At 36.8% G+C, this 19,586-nt stretch overlaps 1 protein-coding gene across 1 annotated transcript; it reads right to left on the bottom strand.

Annotated features, from left to right (window-relative positions):
- Window positions 1–15,255: 15,255 nt before the first annotated feature.
- LOC105499227 (olfactory receptor 4F4) lies at window positions 15,256–18,962 on the bottom strand. The gene is made up of 2 exons (XM_011771736.3): window positions 18,879–18,962; window positions 15,256–16,224 (listed from the first exon to the last, which is right to left on the bottom strand). The coding sequence occupies exons 1-2, from the start codon at window positions 18,960–18,962 to the stop codon at window positions 15,256–15,258; spliced, it is 1,053 nt and encodes a 350-aa protein (XP_011770038.2).
- Window positions 18,963–19,586: the final 624 nt, after the last annotated feature.

The following is a 19,586-nucleotide window of genomic DNA, read 5'->3' as shown; positions in this document are numbered from 1 at the left end:
TGAAATGAAGGAAAAAATGTCAAGGGCAGCCAGAGAGAAAGGTCGGGTTACCTACAAAGGGAATTCCATCAGTCTAACAGCAGATCTCTTGGCAGAAACTCTACAAGCCAGAAGAGAGTGGAGGCCAATATTCAACATTCTTAAAGAAAAGAATTTTCAACCCAGAATTTCATATCCAGCCAAACTAAGTTTCGTAAGTGAAGGGGAAATAAAATCCTTTACAGACAAGCAAATGGTTAGAGATCTTGTCACCACCAGGCCTACCCTAAAAGAGATCCTGAAGGAAGCACTAAACATGGAAAGGAACAACTGGTACCAGCCATTGCAAAAACATGCCAAAATGTAAAGTCCATCATTGCTAGGAAGAAACTGCATCAACTAACGAGCAAAATAACCAGCTAATATTATAATGACAGGATCAAGTTCACACATAACAATATTAACCTTAAATATAAATGGACTAAATGGTCCAATTAAAAGATACAGACTGGCAAATTGGATAGAGTCAAGACCCATCAGTTTGCTGTATTCAGGAGACCCATCTCACATGCAGAAACATACATAGGCTCAAAATAAAGGGATGGAGGAAGATCTACCAAGCAAATGGAGAACAACAAAAAGCAGGGGTTGCAATACTAGTCTCTGATAAAATAGACTTTAAACCATCAAAGATCAAAAGAGAAAAGATGGCCATTACATAATGGTAAAGGGATCAATTCATCACGAAAAGCTAACTATCCTAAATATATATTCATCCAATACAGGAGCACCCAGATTCATAAAACAAGTCCTTAGAGCCTTACAAAGAGACTTAGACTCCCGTACAATAATAATGGGAGACTTTAACACCCCACTGTCAACAATAGACAGACCAATGAGACAGAAGATTAACAAGGATATCCAGGAATTTAATTCAACTCTGCACCAAGTGGACCTAATAGACATCTAGATAACTTTCCACCCCAAATCAACAGAATATACCTTCTTCTCAGCACCACATCACACTTATTCCAAAATTGACCACATAGTTGGAAGTAAAACACTCCTCAGAAAATGTAAAAGAACAGAAATTATAACAAACTGTCTCTCAGACCACAGTGCAATCAAACTAGAACTCGGGACAAAGAAACTCACTCAAAACCACTCAACTACATGGAAATGAACAACCTGCTCCTGAATGACTACTGGGTACATAATGAAATGAAGGCAGAAATAAAGATGTTCTTTGAAACCAATGCGAACAAAAATACAACATACCAGAATCTCTGGGACACATTTAAAGAAGTGTGTAGAGGGAAATATATAGCACTAAATGCCCATAAAAGAAAGCTGCAAAGATCTAAAATTGACACTCTAACATCACAATTAAAAGAACTAGAGAAGCAAGAGCAAACACATTCAATCGCTAGCAGAACGCAAGAAATAACTAAGATCAGAGCAGAACTGAAGGAGACAGAGACACAAAAAACCCTTCAAAAAAACCAATGAATCCAGGAGCTGGTTTTTTGAAAAGATCAAGAAAATTGATAGACCACTAGCAAGACTGATAAAGAAGAAAAGAGAGAAGAATCAAATAGATGCAATAAAAAATGATGAAGGGGATATCACCACCAACTGCACAGAAATACAAACTACCATCAGAGAATACTATAAACACTTTATGCAAATAAACTAGAAAACCTACAAGGAATGGATAATTTCCTGGACACTTACACTCCCCCAAGACTAAAAGAGGAAGAAGTTGAATGCCTGAATAGACCAATAGCAGGCTCTGAAATTGAGGCAATAATTAATAGCCTACCAACCAAAAAAAGTCCAGGACCAGAGGGATTCACAGCCGAATTCTATCAGAGGTACAAGGAGGAGTTGGTACCATTCCTTCTGAAACTATTCCAATCAATAGAAAAAGAGGGAATCCTCCCTAACTCATTTTATGAGGCCAACATCATCCTGATACCAAAGCCTGGCAGAGACACAACAAAAAAGAATTTTAGACCAATATCGCTGATGAACATCGATGCAAAAATCCTCAATAAAATGCTGGGAAACCAAATCCAGCAGCACATCAAAAAGCTTATCCACCATGATCAAGTAGGCTTCGTCCCTGGGATGCAAGGCTGGTTCAACATATGCAAATCAATAAATGTAATCCAGCATATAAACAGAACCAAAGACAAAAACCACATGATTATCTCAATACATGCAGAAAAGTCCTTTGACAAAATTCTACAGCCCTTCATGCTAAAAACTCAGTAAATTCGGTATTGATGGAACATATCTCAAAATAATAAGAGCTATTTATGACAAATCCACAGCCAATATCATACTGAATGGGTAAAAACTGGAAGCATTCCCTTTGAAAACTGGCACATGACAGGGATGCCCTCTCTCACCACTCCTATTTAATATAGTGTTGGAAGTTCTGGCTAGGGCAATCAGGCAAGAGAAAGAAATCAAGGGTATTCAGTAAGGAAAAGAAGAAGTCAAATTGTCCCTGTTTGCAGATGACATGATTGTATATTTAGAAAACCCCATCATCTCAGCCCCAAATCTCCTTAAGCTGATAAGCAACTTCAGCAAAGTCTCAGGATACAAAATCAATGTGCAAAAATCACAAGCATTCTTATACACCAGTAACAGACAAACACAGAGCCAAATCATGAATGAACTCACATTCACAATAGCTTCAAACAGAATAAAGTGCCTAGGAATCCAACTTACAAGGGATGTGAAGGACCTCTTCAAGGAGAACTACAAACCACTGCTCAGTGAAATAAAAGAGGACACAAAAAAATGGAAGAATATACCATGCTCATGGATAGGAAGAATCAATATCGTGAAAATGGCCATAGTGCCCAAGGTAATTTATAGATTCAATGCCATCCCCATTAAGCTACCAATGACTTTCTTCACAGAATTGGAAAAAACTGCTTTAAAGTTCGTATGGAACCAAAAAGGAGCCCGCATTACCAAGACAATCCTAAGCCAAAAGAACAAAGCTGGAGGCATCACGCTACCTGACTTCAAACTATACTACAACGCTGCAGTAACCAAAACGGCATGGTACTGGTACCAAAACAGAGATATAGACCAGTGGAACAGAACAGAGTCCTCAGAAATAATACCACACATCTACAGCCATCTGATCTTTGACAAACCTGACAAAAACAAGAAATGGTGAAAGGATTCCCTATTTAATAAATGGTGCTGAGAAAAATTGGCTAGTCATAAGTAGAAAGCTGAAAATGGATCCTTTCCTTACCCTTATACGAAAATTAATTTAAGAGGGATAAGAGACTTAAATGTTAGACCTAAAATCATAAAAACCCTAGAAGAAACCTAGGTAATACTATTTAGGACATAGGCATGGGCAAGGACTTCGTGTCTGAAACACCAAAAGCAATGGCAACAAAAGCCAAAATTGACAAATGGGATCTGATTAAAATAAAGAGCTTTTGCACAGCAAAAGAAACTACCATCAGAGTGAACAGGCAACGTACAGAATGGGAGAAAATTTTTGCAACCTACTCATCTGACAAAGGGCTAATTTCCAGAACCTACAAAGAACTCAAACAAATTTACAAGAAAAAAACAATCCCATCAAAAAGTGGGCAAAGTATATGAACAGACACTTCTCAAAAGAAGACATTCATACAGGCAACAGACACATGAAAAAATGCTCATCATCACTGGCCATCAGAGAAATGTAAATCAAAACCACAATGAGATACCATCTCACACCAGTTAGAATGGCAATCATTAAAAAGTCAGGAAACAACAGGTGCTGGAGAGGATGTGGAGAAATAGGAACACTTTTACACTGTTTATGGGACTGTAAACTAGTTCAACCATTGTGGAAAACAGTGTGGCGATTCCTCAAGGATCTAGAACTAGAAATACCATTTTACCCAGCCATCCCATTACTGGGGATATACCCAAAGGATTATAAATCATGCTGCTATAAAGACACATGCACACATATGTTTATTGCGGCACTATTCACACTAACAAAGACTTGGAATCAACCCAAATGTCCATCGGTGACAGACTGGATTAAGAAAATGTGGCACATATACACCGTGGAATACTATGCAGACATAAAAAAGAATGAGTTCATGTCCTTTGTAGGGACATGGATGCAGCTGGAAACCATCATTCTCAGCAAACTATCGCAAGAACAGAAATCCAAACACTGCATGTTCTCCCTCATAGGTGGGAATTGAACAATGAGATCACTTGGACACAGGAAGTGGAACATCACACACCAGGGCCTATTGTTGGGAGGTGGGAGGGGGAAGGATATCATTAGGAGATAAACCTAATGTAAGTGATGAGTTAATGGGTGCAGCACACCAACATGGCACATGTATACTTATGTAACAAACCTGCACATTGTGCACATGTACCCTAGAACTTAAAGCATAATTGAAAAGAAAAAAAGAATAAAAGCTCCGAAGATTGAAAGGATGTCCCAGATGGAAAAAAAAAAAGTGGGAAAACCCAGAAAAAGCACATAAAATAAAGCAAACTGTCTATTAAAATGAAAAAAAAAAGTATTTTTGTGATATTTCTACTTTCTGACACTTCCTAGTGTTTTTTAAAGAACTATTATATGATGAAATTTTGTGAATGTTTCAGTGCACTTGAGAAGAAGAGATACTGTCTATTATCAGGCTAGTGTTAGGACATATCCATGAAATCTATCTTACTGTTTATCTTGTTATATTGTTTAGATAATCTATATCTCAGAATCTTTGTCAATTACTTTCCCACTTGTAAAGACTTTTTCAACTACTTTCGCTTGTACCTCTTGTATATAGTTGTAATTTTGGATTTCTATAAAAACTCATTGCTTTTAATATGTGAGTTAAGCCCATTCATGTATGTTGATGAGACTGTGTTTGTCTGTACTCTGCCACATTAATTTTTTTTCTGTTTATATTATGCTATATTTACTGTGTTGCTTTTTCCACTTGACCCATCTTTTTTCTTAAATTTTTATTTCGTTATTTAGGAAGAATTTTTTTTGTGTGTGGGTAACATATATTTACAAATTCTCTAGTGCCTCAATAGTTCCTTTTCTTATTTATCCTCTTACTATATGGTTTGACAGTTTTAAAGGGCATCCTTGAGTCTTCCTATTTCCTACACAACAATTAATGATCTTATTCTACTTTCCCTTTTCTCCCTTCTCTTTCCATTTTGTTTAGGTTGTATTATTTCTTTGTCAGAACATACAGTATTTACATTCTTTTATTTTAACAATGTTCTTTATTTCAATATTAGATATACAATTAAATATATAGATTGCTCACTATGAGTCTTTTCATGAAAAAATTTTTCCAGTTATGTCCTTGACGAAGTTTGTCTTCTTGTTGATTCCTCTGGAAGGGATTTGTCAATACAATATTCCCTGATTTCTTGCATGTCTAAATTTTTTTCCAGTAGCATTAATACTTTAAGATGCACTTCATTGGATATGAACTTCACTCTTTATTCCTTGTGTATTAATTGCATAATTATACATTAGTCATGCTAAGTTATTGCTGAAAGGGCTCCGGGGAATCAAATTATTTATTCTCATAAAATAGTTTCATTACAGATGAAGGATACAGTACAGTGGCAGCAGGAGAATAATTTGAATTTAAAAGGGTTCAGCCATATCAGGTACAGTTCTTTGTACCCCCACAGCTGGATCACACAGGATACACTTTGTGTCCAGGTTTCAAACCACCATCGGTATGTGCGTAACATGACTTGTATTCAGTAAGTTCAAGGCTAGCTTGTGGTGAGTTTCACTTATAATGAGTTGTCACATAGACACATTCCAGTTTTAACTATTGAATCTCTCCTCTCCCTACACACCTGGCTCCACCCTAACCAAGTTATAAATCTAATTATTTTTGCTAAGTAATGCTAATAGGGTGGTAGATTCTTCCCCTGAAATAATTCACAGAACCATGGTTACAGAACATGGTTCTTTAACATGGTTAAAGAACATATCTTATTTACTTATTATTTCAATAGGTTTTTGGGGAACAGGTGGTGTTTGGTTACATGAATAAGTTCTTTAGTGGCGATTTCTGAGATTTTGGTGCACTCATCACCCGAGCAGTGTACAGTACACAATGTGTAGTCTTTTATCCCTCACCCCCACCCACCCTTTCCCCTAGTCCCCAAAGTTCATTGTATCATTCTTGTGCCTTTTCTTCCTCATAACTTAACTCCCACTTATGAGTGAGAACATACATGATTTGGTTTTCTATTCCTGAGTTACTTCACTTAGAATAATGGTCTCCAATTCCATTCAGATTGCTGCAAATACCATTATTTCATTCCTTTTTATGACTGAGTAGTATTCCATGGTGTGTGTGTGTATGTGTGTGTATGTATATCTGTGTGTGTGTGTGTGTGTGTGTGTGTGTGCATATATAGTATTTTGTTTATCCACTTGTTGATTGATGGGCATTTGGGCTGTTTCCATATTTTTGCAATTGCAAATTGTGCTGCTTTAAACATGCGTGTGCAAGTATCTTTTTCATATGTCTTCTTTTTCTCTGGGTAGATACCCAGTAGTGGGATTGCTGCATCATATGGTAGTTCTACTTTTAGTTTTTAAATGAATCTTCTCCCTGTTTTCCATAGTGATTATATGAGTTTACATTCTCACCAACAGTATAAAAGTGTTCCCTTTTCACCACATCCACACCAACATCTTTTTTTGTTTTTTTGATTATGGCCATTCTTGAAGGAGTAAGGTGATATTGCATTGTGGTTTTGATTTGCATTTTCCTGATCATTAGTGATGTTGAGCATTTTTTCATATGTTTGTTGGCCAGCTGTATATCTTCTTTTGAGAATTGTCTATTCATGTCCTTAGCCCACTTTTTGATAGGATTGTTTTTTTTTTTCTCTTGCTGATTTGTATGAATTCTTTGTAGATTCTGGATATTAGTCCTCTGCTGGATGTATAGTTTGTGAAGATTTTCTCTCTGTGGATTGTCTGTTTATTCTGATTATTTCTTTTGCTGTGCAGAAGCTTTTCAGCTTAATTAAGTCCCATATATTTATCTTTGTTTTGTTGTGTTTGCTTTTGGGTTCCTGATTGTGAAGTCTTTGCCTAAGCCAATGTCTAGAAGAGTTTTTACAATGTTATCTTCTAGAATTTTTATGGTTTCAAGTCTTAGATTTAAGTCTGTGATCCATCTTGAGTTGATTTTTTAATAAGGTGAGAGAGGAGGATCCAGTTGCATTATTCTACATGTGACTTGCCAATTATACCAGCACCATTTGTTGAATAGGGTGTCCTTTCCCCACTTCATGTTTTTGCTTGCTTTGTCAAAGATCAATTGACTGTAAGTATTTGGCTTTATTTCTGGGTTCTCTATTCTATTCCATTGGTCTATATGCCTATTTTTATACCAGTACCATGCTGTTTTGGTGACTATGGCCTTATAGTATAGTTTGAAGTCGAGTAATGTGATGTCTCTAGATGTGTTCTTTTTGCTTAGTCTTGCTTTGGCTATGTGTGCTCTCTTTTGGTTCATGTGAATTTTAGCATTGTTTTTTCTAGTACTGTGAAGAATAATGGTGGTATTCTGTTGGGAATTGCGTTGAATTTGTAGGTTGCTTTTGGCAGTATGGTCGTTTTCACACTGTTGACTCTGTTATCCATGGTGAACAGCAGCGGGTGTGGGTAGGACCCATGGGAGACAGACTGGCTTCTTCTTTTTTGTTGACTGGAGGTGTGGTTAAAGCACTGGGGGGTCTTTGCTCCTTTGTTAGTTCAAGGGTAGCAGGGATAGTACCACCGTAGAGGCAGTGGCAGAGGGACTTTTGGTTGACCCTGGGGGCTCCATCTCTAGGTGGAACTGCTATTACTGGGAATGTTCAGCTTGTGGGGTGGGGCAGCTGTATTGCTGGTATGAGGTTAGGGCTCTGCTTGTTGGGAATCAGGGGGTTTAGGGCTTACTGGGAGGAGAGACTGTTCTGCTCTCCATATGGGAACTGTGGCATGCTGTAAGTTCAGGTGTAGCCTTCAGGCGCTCTGTTTCTTTCCGAGACTGAGGACAGCAGGGATAGAACTGCTGCTGTGGCAGGGGCAGAGAGGATGCCATTTGCCTCTGGGAGCCTCTCCCCAGGGAAAGTCTGGGCCACTGCCCGTAGGTAAGCTCAGCTATCGGTGGGGCAACTGATCTGCAGTTATGAGCTGGGGGCCGTGCCTGGTGGAGTGGGTGGTGGGGGTTCCCGGGGGAGGGGGCTGGACTCCTCTCTGTATGGTGGTTGTGGTGTGCCGAAGGTGCCATCGCAGTGACTAGACTCGAACTTCCCCAGCCCAAGGGCTGTTATGGTGGTACCATTAAGGGTTGTGAATTGACTCTGGTATTTCCTCCTTGGAGAAATGCTGGGCTACTTCTTATTGAAGTGATCAGGTGGGGACAGGGTGGTTGTACAGGAGTCCCAGGCCAGGTGGCCCTGCTTGGTGAGGAGAAGTGAGGACTGAAAACTGCATGAAGAAAAATGCAGCCACCTTTCCATGAGGTAGGTGCTCTCTGCTGGGGGTTCAGACCAAACCCTGGTCCCTATGGACTCTCCAAGGCAAGGGCTGTGAGATTGATTTTCTTATTAGATGATCTGTTTAATTCTGAAAGTGGGGTGTTGAAGTCCTTCACTATTATTATATTTGAGTCTCTCTGTTTTGATCTAGTAATATTTACTTTATGAATCTGGCTGCTCCAGTGTTGGCTGCATATATATTTAAAATTGCTATGTCCTCTTTCTGGATTGATTCCTTTATCTTTGTATAATAACTATTTTTGTCTTTTTTCTAAAACTAGTTTTGACTTAAAGTCTGTTTTGTCTGACATAAATATAGTTACTTGTACTCATTTTGGTTTCTGTTCATGGAATATCTTTTTCCACCTCTTTAGTTAATATGTGTTTTTACAGGTAAAGTGCATTTGTTCATGGCAGCACATAGTCAGGTCATAGTTAAAATTCATTAAGTCATTCTATATCTTTCAGATGGAGAATTTAGAAGAAATATATATTTTTTAAAAATTAGTTTAATTTAATTTTTTATTTTTATTTGTTTTTTGTAGAGATAGGGTCTCATTGTGTTGACCAGGCTGGACTTGAACCTCTGACCTCAAGCAATCCTTCTGCCTTGGCCTCTCAACGTGCTGGGATTGGCTGGGCGCAGTGGCTCACGCCTGTAATCCTAGCACTTCAGGAGGCCCAGGTGGGCGGATCACTAGGTCAGGAGATCAAGACCATCCTAGTTAAAACAGTGAAACCCCATCTCTACTAAAAATACAAAAAAGTAGCCGGGCGTGATGGTGGGCGCCTGTAGTCCCAGCTACTGGGGAGGCTGAGGCAGGAGAATGGCATGAACCTGGTAGGTGGAGCTTGCAGTGAGAGATTTCGCCACTGCACTTCAGCCTGGGTGAAAGTGCGAGACTCTGTCTCAAAAAAAAAAAAAAAAAAAGTGCTGGGATTATAGTCATGAGTCACCATGCCCAGCCCCTAAGTGGATATTTAATCCATGTACATTTAAGGTTATTATTGTCTATATTTGATATAATCAAATACCTAGTCATTCTATAAATTATTTTAATAGTTTCAAATACATTTGTTATGTTTGGTCTATTTGAATTATTTGAATTAGGATCTAAAGAAGTTTCAAAGTTGCATTGGTTAATATATCTTTTTAGTTTTTAAAAACCTGTATGAATTCCTTCCTCCTGCTTTCTCGCTCTGTGTATTTGCTGAATAATCCAGGATATTCATCCTGTTGAATTTTCCATACCTTGTGATTATCTTATTAAATCCTATAGTGTTCTTGCATGTTTCTCTCTTCCACGTATTTCCTGTATATTGTCATAAAATAGATTCTTTACTGTTTAGGCTCATTTCTAGTTGGTTCTGTGTGCTTTGTATTATACTTTATGTGTATTCACTTCATGTGATATAAAACTTGATCAGTAGGTTCAGGTATTTTTCAGCTGATTCATTTCATGTAGGTTTTCTTTTGAAACAGTTACTCATCATTTTAGCTTCTGTTGGTTATCTTAGGCCCATTAATTCACTGAGTTCCAAATGAATTTGACTGTATGTTAGTGTCCCATGAAACAATTCTTTTCTCTGATGTTATATAACTTAATTAAAATGCCAGCTCTTGATTTTTAGCAGTTGTAATTTTTTTCTATTAATTTAATTACATTTTTAAATTACATAAAACAGTTACATGATTTCAAAATCAAAAATATAAAATAAGATGTATTCAGAAAAGCGTAGCTTTTATCCCCGTGCCTTGCCGTTTCCTCCTTCTGCCATGAAAAAATTATACATGTATTATATTTTTGCCATTTTAAGTATGCTTATTTAAATATTTACAAAATGTATACTTATGAGTTATATATGCATGTAAATCCAATGTATATATCCCTGTCTTAACATAAAAATAGCATTCTGGTGTCAATTTTTTGTTTCTTTTCAGTTAAGATATACCTTGTAGATTACTTTAGAGTTGTATTTGGAGATGTTTCTCACTCATTTTATAGCTGCTTAATACTCTATTGTGTACAAGTCATGCAAGTAGTACTTACTAATTATCATTTGGTTATTTTCCTTTTTTTTTTTTTTTTTTTTTTTTGAGATGGAGTCTTACTCTGTTGCCCTGGCTGGAGTGCAGAAGTGCGATCTGGGCTCACTGAAACCTCTATCTCCCAGATTCAAGCGATCCTCCCACCTCAGCTTCTCAAGTAGCTGGAATTACAAGTGTGCACCACCACGCCCGGCTAATTTTTGTTTTTTTGGTAGAGATGGGATTTCACCGTGTTAGCCAGGCTGGTCTTGAATTCCTGGCCTCAAGTGTTCTGCCCGCCTCAGCCTCCCAAAGTGCTGGGATTACAGGCATGAGCCACCACACCCGGCCTATTTTCCATTCTTTAGTGTTAAAAACAGTGCTTCAATGAATAGACTTGTGCATCCATTATTTTGTATTTTTGCCAATATATCTTTTGAATAGAAGTAGGATTGCTAGACCAAAAGTCAGTAATGTGTAAATTTTTGTAGATATTGCCAAGAGGTTGTACCATTTTGTATTCTCACCAACAATACATAAGAGTGCTTCTCTCTATAGTTTCATCAACAGGTTGTATTATTAAATATTGAGGTCAAATATTTGATATTTTATAGGTTAGAATTGATATTTAAGTATCATTTTACTTTGCATGTCTCTTAATCTGAGAGACTTGAACATTTTTTCATATATTTAAAGATTGTTTAACAGATGCTGGTGAGGCTACAGAGAATGGGGAACACTTCTACACTGCTGGAGGGAATGCAACTTAGTCCAGCCACTGTGGAGAACTCTGGGGATTTCTCAAAGAACTAAGAGTTAAACTACCACTCAATCCAGCAATTCCATTACCGCATATATGCCCAAAGGAAAATACGTTGTTTTACCAAAAAGACACATGCACTTGTATGGTTGTCACAGTGCTATTCACAATAGCAGACATGGAATCCACCTGGGTGCCCATCAACTTTGGACTAGATAAAGTAAATGTGGTACATATCCACCACAAAATATATGCAGCTAGTAAGAAGAAAGTCATATCCTTTGCAGCAGCATGAATGCAGCTGGAGGCCATTATCCTAAGTGAAATAACACTGAAACAGAAAACCAAATACCACATATTCTCACCTACAAGGGGAAGCTAAACATCGAGTACAGATGGACATAAAGATGAGAACAATAGACACCATAGACTACCAGAGGGAGGGTGGAGGAAGAGAGAAAAGAGTTGAAAAACTCCCTGTGGGGTATTATTCTTGCTACCTGGCAGGTGGAATCATTTGTACTCCAAACCTTAGAATCATGCAGTATACCTTTGTCTCAAACCTGCACATGTACCCTCCGAACCTATAATGAAATTTGAAAGAAAAACCCCAAATGTGGTCATTGTAGGCCAGAAGCTAAGATGTGGTATAACTGAATGGTTATCAATTAGGAACAGACGTAAAAGTAACAATCTCTGTGCTTGATTTTAAGATCAGGTCTATGTGCCATATTTTATCTAGTCTAACATTGATGGGCATTTGGGTTGGTTTCAAGTCTTTCCTATTGTGAATAGTGCTGAGATAAACATACATGTGCATGTGTCTTTATAGTAGAATGACTTACAATCCTTTGGGTATATACCCAGTAATGCGATTGCTGGGTCAAATGGTATTTCTAGTTCTAGATCCTTGAGGAAACACCACAATGTCTTCCACAATGGTCGAACTAATGTACACTCTCACCAACGTTGTAAAAGCGTTTCTATTTCTCCACATCCTCTCCAGCATCTATTGTTTCCTTTTAAATGATTGCCATTCTAATTGGTGCTAGATGGTATCTCATTATGGGTTTGATTTGCATTTCTTGCAGCCATAAAAAAGAATGAGTTCATGTCCTTTGCAGGGACATGGATGAAGCTGGAAACCATCATTCTCAGCAAACTGACACAAGAACAGAAAACCAAACACCACATGTTCTTACTCATAAGTGGGAGTTGACCAATGAGAACATATGGGCACAGGGAGGGGAACATCACACACCAGGGCCTGTTGGGGGGTGGGAGGCAAGGGGAGGGATAGCATTAGGAGAAATACTTAATGTCGATGATGAGTTGATGGGTGCAGCAAACCACCATGGCACATGTATACCTGTGTAACAAACCTGCACATTCTGCACATGTATCCCAGAATTTAAAGTATTTAAAAAAAAAAGACCAGGCCTAATTCAGATAATATGTGTGTATGTATGTGTGTATATGTGTGTGTGTGTGTGTGTGTGTATTCATATAAGTAACATATTTTACTGCATAGATTCAAAATTTTTTTGCCTGCCTCTTTCCCAGGGGAGGGGTGCCCATAACTTCCGTTCAAATTTCAAGAGAAATTCTGAATATATTGGTTTCTCCCATGGCATTGTACATATTAATGCACTTAGTAGTTAAATGAATTATGAATAAATTGGGGGTAAATTTTACAAATAAATGCAAAATAAAAGTTTTTTGCCTACAACTGTAAAGAAAAAGAAAAAAAGACTGACTCTCCTTGTGTATGAACTGTAAGTTTATCTCTTTTGCCCATTTTCCTATTAATACTTTGGGTTTTTTTTTGAAGTTCCATATGTATTATAACTACTATTTTAATATGTGAGTTATAAGTAGTTTCTTCTCACTTATCTTTTAACTTTTCTGATAATTTTATTATGCATTAAAAATTAATTTGATAGTCAATGTTATCCATCTTTATCATATTCATAGATTATAAAAACATTAACTTGTTTTCTTTTAATGTTTGTAGAGTTTTTTGAAAAAAGAGTTATGTCTTGAACTCACTTAGAGATTGTCCTGGCATTTGGTGTAACAAATAGATTAAATATATATTTTCCCTTATTGCTATCCAATTATCCCACCATCACATTAGTAGGTCTTTCCCCCCTGCACTGATTTGAGATACTGTCATCATTATTTAATACTTTTATTATGTGTTTTTAATCTGCTTATGAATTTTCTATTCTACTTTTCCTAAGATAAACATAATTTTAACCCTCTTATCATCTGACTCTCCTTATCTAATAATTCAAGTCACATTTTGACAGACTGGATTCCTTTTTTCTTAGAATATTTAATGTTCAATTTTGTTCTGACTCAGTGATTCTCCCTGGAAAGAGAAGATATTTGTCAGAATCATTTGTTAAGGATTTTTTTTTCAATTTATATTTTCCTTTACTTCTATCTTAAATTTTCGGCATGCCTTTCTAGGGCAGTAAGGTGGAAGTATATGAGTACACACTTGCACACAAATATACACACTTCCACTTACAACTACAGTATCCCAAATGAGCATCTGTTAAGATTGGAATGTGTCATATTTCATAAGAATGCTGGGAAAAAATCAAGGTTGAAACTTTTGGCTTTGTTGATATATAGGATTTTAATAGTATCTAATGTTTATTAATGCTTAATATGCCTCAAAGTGGGCTATTTGATTTGTATCTATTTTGTCATTTTCCTTCATAATAACCATGCATAATAGGTATTATCTCCTGTTTATAAATGTAGAAACTAAAACTTATGAAAACTAAGTAATGTGTCCAAAATCGTGATTAATACGAGCCAGTAGATTTGAACCCAGCTCTTTTTTTTTTTTACTTTAAAACCTGTGCTTTCAAACATTAACCATGGAAAATGACATAGATGGATCCAAGTAATATACTTTTTTTTTTTTTTGAGACAGAGTCTCACTCTGTTGCCCAGGCTGGAGTGCTGTGGCATGATCTTGGCTCACTGCAGGCTCCGTCTCCTGGGTTCACGCCATTCTCCTGCCTCAACCTCCTGAGTAGCTGGGATTACAGGAGGCCGCCACCACGCCCAGCTAATTTTTTGTAGTTTTAGTAGAGATGGGGTTTCACCGTGTTAGCCAGGATGGTCTCGATCTCCTGACCTTGTGATCTGCCCGCCTTAGCCTCCCAAAGTGCTGAGATTACAGGCGTGAGCCACTGTGCCCGGCCCCAAGTAATGTAATTTGTGCCACACGATGAGAGACTGGATCCTTCTAAATTGTTTCTACTGCTTATGAGCAGTTATACCACAGATGTCAAATACCTAGAAGTTGCATTTCACATTGGCAAAATTACTCTTCCAATCACTCCTGATAATGCCCTCATGGATTGTGGGTTGTTACAGTGGTGGGAGGGTGAAGTATGAACGCTTATAATGGGAGGCATTTGTTTTTCAAACCTCTTAAAAGTTGACATATATCTCCTTACCAATAAGCATATATTTTTTAAATTAAGCATGTGACAGTTCTTTTTTTATGTTTTTCACAAAATGGGCCAAATAAAAATAGTAAAAAATTTATAAGCTAGGCTATATTTTCTCTCCTTTCTTCTACTAAACTTCTACTGAACACACAGGAAGGTACAGGTGTACACAAATACTATGTTTATGCCTTTCTTTGTTTTAAGAATTAACAAAATAATATTTTGAAAGCATGATAACTTTGTATCTATATTCCAAAATATAACACACAAGTTGTTGAAAGATAAATTGAGGCAATGTATGTGAAAGTTCCTAGACGATTACTAAATTATATGGGAATGAAAGGCACAATTTTCATGAGCTTTTACTAAATAACTTACCAACTTCACTATATTTTATGTCATTATCTGAGATTAATCTCACAGTGATATAAGATTTAAGACTTTATAGAATGCACATCCCATTTTCTCAGCCGTCTTATTGCAGTCTTCATGTCTTTGTTCCTCAGTGTGTATATAATTGGGTTCAAGAGAAGGGTGATCACAGAATAAAATACAGCAAGGAATTTATCTAATGACTTGATGGGGAATGGCCAGGCAGAAATAAAGATACATGGTCCAAAGAACAAAAGAACTACTGTGATGTGAGCAGTCAAAGTGGACAGAGCTTTGGATGACCTATCTGAAGGGCGATGTTGGATGGTCATTAGGATGATAGTGTATGAGATGATTAGAAGAACAAAAGAACACACAGTGAGCACACCACTGTTAACAATGACCATAATATCTAGCTTGTAGGTATCTGTACAGGCAAGTTTGATTACCCTAGGAAGGTCACAATAAAAGCTATCGACCTCATTGGGACCACAGAAGGGTAAGTGAACGGCAAAGGCCAACTGGCTCACTGAATGGAGAAAGCCAATTCCCCATGCAACAGCCATAATGCCGACACATGCACTGCCACACATAATTGTAGTATAGTGCAGGGGTCTGCATATTGCTACATATCTGTCAAAGCCCATGGCTATGAGGATTACCATCTCACTCCCACCAAAGAAGTGAAGGAGAAATATCTGAACAAGGCAGCCCTTGAAAGAGATGGCTTTGCGCTGGCTGAAAAAGTCAGTAATCATCTTGGGGGCTGTGACTGAAGACAGAGACAGATCAATGACTGAGAGGTTGGCTAGCAGCAAGTACATGGGAGAGTGAAGGTGGGAGTCAGATACCACTGTTATGACAATAAGAAGGTTTCCAAACACGATTCCTTCATAGAATACAAGAAACAACACAAATAGGAAGATTTGGAGTTCCTGAGAATCAGAGAGACCCAGAAAAATGAATTCAGTCACTATGGAATTATTTGTTTCACTCGTTGATTCATTCCAGGAAATAGCTGCTTCAGTTACCTTGAAGAAGAGAATGAGAAGGAAGTCAGAATTATTATATTCAAATTCAAAGCCTCATTTTGTATCATTCTGCTCACTCTTACAGTGACTTTCTATACTTGATTACTTAAAGACATTCAGAATTCAACAACCGAAGATCATAATTTTATCTCACACTACTTCCCTGGCTATGCCTTATAATTCAGTTATCTTGATCTTCTCAGTGTCTCCATTAATGTTAGGTTTATCCCTAATATAAAATACCATTATTTATGCTTGTCTCTCTGCCAGATTAAGTCTATGCCACAACCCTATGTTTATCTCCTTTTTCTTTGAACTACAAAACAGTTTGTAGCGCACATGTTATTTGGTGATATTAAAGTTCTTAAGAGAAAAAAATAGGCCAAAATGAAATGAAAGATAAAAAATAGAAAAAAGAAAAAATAATATCATAAATATAATACTTAAAAATTAAGAAAGGATAAAAGAATAGGGAATTCAAAAGTGAAATGAGAAAAAGTGAGGAAAATGCAATAAAGTTTAAATGAGAGAAAGTGTGAAGGAGTTTCATAGGAGATAAAATTGATAAGAGATTTTGGAATGCTTTCTAAAGGATTTCTGTTTTATTATAGAGACAAGAACTACTGAAGAATTTTGAATGATTGTTTAATTTAGCTCTGGATTCTACGTGAATTGGAAGGGAAGGAGCTTGGGAATGAAGCCAAGTAATTATTTTAAGCCTAACAATAGGTGATAACTGCAGGTTGTGGTTGTATGAGCAGGAAAGGGGTGAATGAAGACCTGTAAGATCCCACTGAGCAACATATTAAAGTGGTTAAGATGTGAGCTTGTGTGCCAGGAGGCTTGTGTTCAAATCCTGGGTATATATCTACTATGTATCTGAATGACCTTAGACAGGTTACTTAAGTGATTTGAGTCTTACGGCCACATCTGGAAAAGATAGGTGATAATGACACATCTTTATAGAAGTTCTGTGAGGATTGGATATGACCAGGTATATAAATTTTCTAGCAAATAGTAATGGTCAATATGTAATAGCCATTATTAAGGTACTGATAACAAAATATTTTTTCAGCAAGATGTGGAAAATAAAAAAAAAAGTTATTCCAGTTCTTTAGTCTAAGTAATTGGGAACATTGTGATGGCTTTAACTCTGATAATAATTATAACAAGCACTAGTATAACAATATATTAGATACAGATCCCTTTTAGGAGCAGAAATAAATACAAAAAAAGGTAAAGGATAATGATAACTGTCTAGACACGAGGAGGTATTGTTGGGGCACCTTTGTAAGTTGCTATCTGCTAGGTGAGAGACTGAACGCTGACTTCTGGGCGTGAGTTGAGAGCCATTTCAATTGTGTATGGAGGAGAGAAAATAAGTACTGTTTCAAGAAGTTTTGCAGTGAAGAGAAGTAACAAATAAAAGGTATCCTGAAGGTGAGGTATAGCCATATTAACAATCTTTAGATTAGGTATAAGAGTTAATGGGCAAGTAAGATGTAAAAGAGAGAAATGGAAATTGATGACTAACATTCCATGGGAGATGTGAAGGTATGGAGTTTACACTTGGCATCTTTTTTGGAGGAATACTGTTATTTGTTTTTTTGCTGTTTTTTAAATCACAGTAATTCATAGTGCTTGGAAATTCCACTTTTCTCTTTACTACTCTGAATCCCATGTCTTAGTCTTTCACACGCAAGCAGCATATTACTGTTTTTAAAGTCCTATAAAAATTTAGTGATTCTAAATTTTTTTAAGAATAAAGAGAAGCCTAATAGTGGAAGACATCATCAACATTCAGTTCAGTTCTCTTCTGCTTAGCACAGTAGTAAATATAATCATACTAATCCTTGACAGTACAAATGATAGGATTTTTATTGTGAGATAATTTCTGTCCTGACTGATTGGTTGAACTGTTTCTTTTGAATCAAAGTGTGCAATTTAGAATAGACCTTAGATATGTGTTGATATAAAATTAATTCATTTCATTGATCGACAAGGACAAACTTGAAATTATATTTCCACATGAAATATGCCAAGGATGAGGTTGACCCAAGGGTTCTCATCTGTAGCAAAATACTTTCTATGATGGTTGTTGTTAGTAAGAATTCAGGAATGCTTTTCTTTAGAAAAAGGAATTTCTTGCTAACATAGTTAAGACATTTCTCTCCTGAATTTATGCTGCGGAGGGGATCCTTCACCACCATAATTCTTTCAAAGCTCATTTCTGACTTTCCAAAAATTATTCAAAAAAATTTAGAAGAATTGTATTTATTCTAAGTTGAACATTAAGTTTAGGCCCATTAAAGGAGTTCTTCAGAATCTTACGCACTCATTGTAGCAACCAGGAAGAGCCAGTCACTGTTGAAAGGTAAAATCTTTCATGCCGTAGATTATTCTTGGAATTCAACCATTAGAATTTTGCATTTACAAAAAAACCTTTTACCTAGGTTTAAAGAAAAACGCCTTGTGTGTCCTTATACTAAGTCTCAGTGAGATGGAAGTAGGCATTTGGGTTCTGGCAGAAATTCACAGTGTAATCATGGGAATATCATTTAAAAATCTCTGGGCCTTAGCTTTCCTGTTTTTAAATGAGTTTATTCCATCAAAAACTCTAAAAATCCTCACAACTCTAACAGTATGATTTGCACCTTTATGTGAAAGAAATGCCCCAAACCAGGTTTCACTGGTATTATAAAAAGGAGAGAAGGAGGTGGGCAAGAAACACCGGACATGGGGAAAGATGGGGAAGAGGACCATTAAATGGGGAGAAAAGAACAAATTAGCCCAGAAGAGTCAGGAGGAGGACTCGACAATTGTTGCCAGCATAATACTTATAACAAGGGTTATTCTTACTAACATTATTCATATTAATTCCTCTAAGTATTTAAGCTAACTCTACAGAATCCTTTCATTTTCCCAGAAGGTAAACACAAAATGGAATTATGCAGAATGGATTCCTACTAATGGAATCATCTCATTGTCAATAAAATGCTACAATTTGGTTCATTCTTCTAATATATTTGTTTCCACCTACCTTCTTCATAACTGGAAGAGACTACAGCAAATTTCAGAGAATGAGGAGTACAAATTTCCCTTTATGTGTACTCCCTTGAAGCATAAAAATTTTAAGAGAATAATATATAGTGAATTGTTCTTTTTAGTAAACCACTTGGCTAATTAAGAGCCTTTATGAATGGACCAGATGTACCTGAAGAGATCTGGGAATAGCCAGTCTGAACTTTGTGTACTGAGACTAACTTTTATAGTCTCACAAGTTTTCCCTTGGCCATTAGAGAAAACACACAGAATTAGAGGGCATTGCCAAAAATTTTTTGGTCTATTTGAATATTTTTGCT

Source organism: Macaca nemestrina, chromosome 7 (genome assembly GCF_043159975.1).
Source record: "Macaca nemestrina isolate mMacNem1 chromosome 7, mMacNem.hap1, whole genome shotgun sequence".
In the NCBI taxonomy this organism is placed as follows: domain Eukaryota; kingdom Metazoa; phylum Chordata; class Mammalia; order Primates; family Cercopithecidae; genus Macaca; species Macaca nemestrina.
Note: the sequence above shows the minus strand (reverse complement) of the source record. Positions and strands in the feature narration are given on the sequence as shown.

What these genes read in the sequence shown, in the direction of transcription:
- LOC105499227 (XM_011771736.3), bottom strand. Translation starts at nt 18,962, where the DNA reads ATGTCCGGTGTTTCTTGCCCACCTCCTTCTCTCCTTTTTATAATACCA. An exon ending in GGCATTTCTTTCACATAAAG is followed by an intron (nt 16,225 to 18,878) that starts GTGCAAATCATA and finishes CTCTTCTTCAAG; the next exon opens with GTAACTGAAGCAGCTATTTC.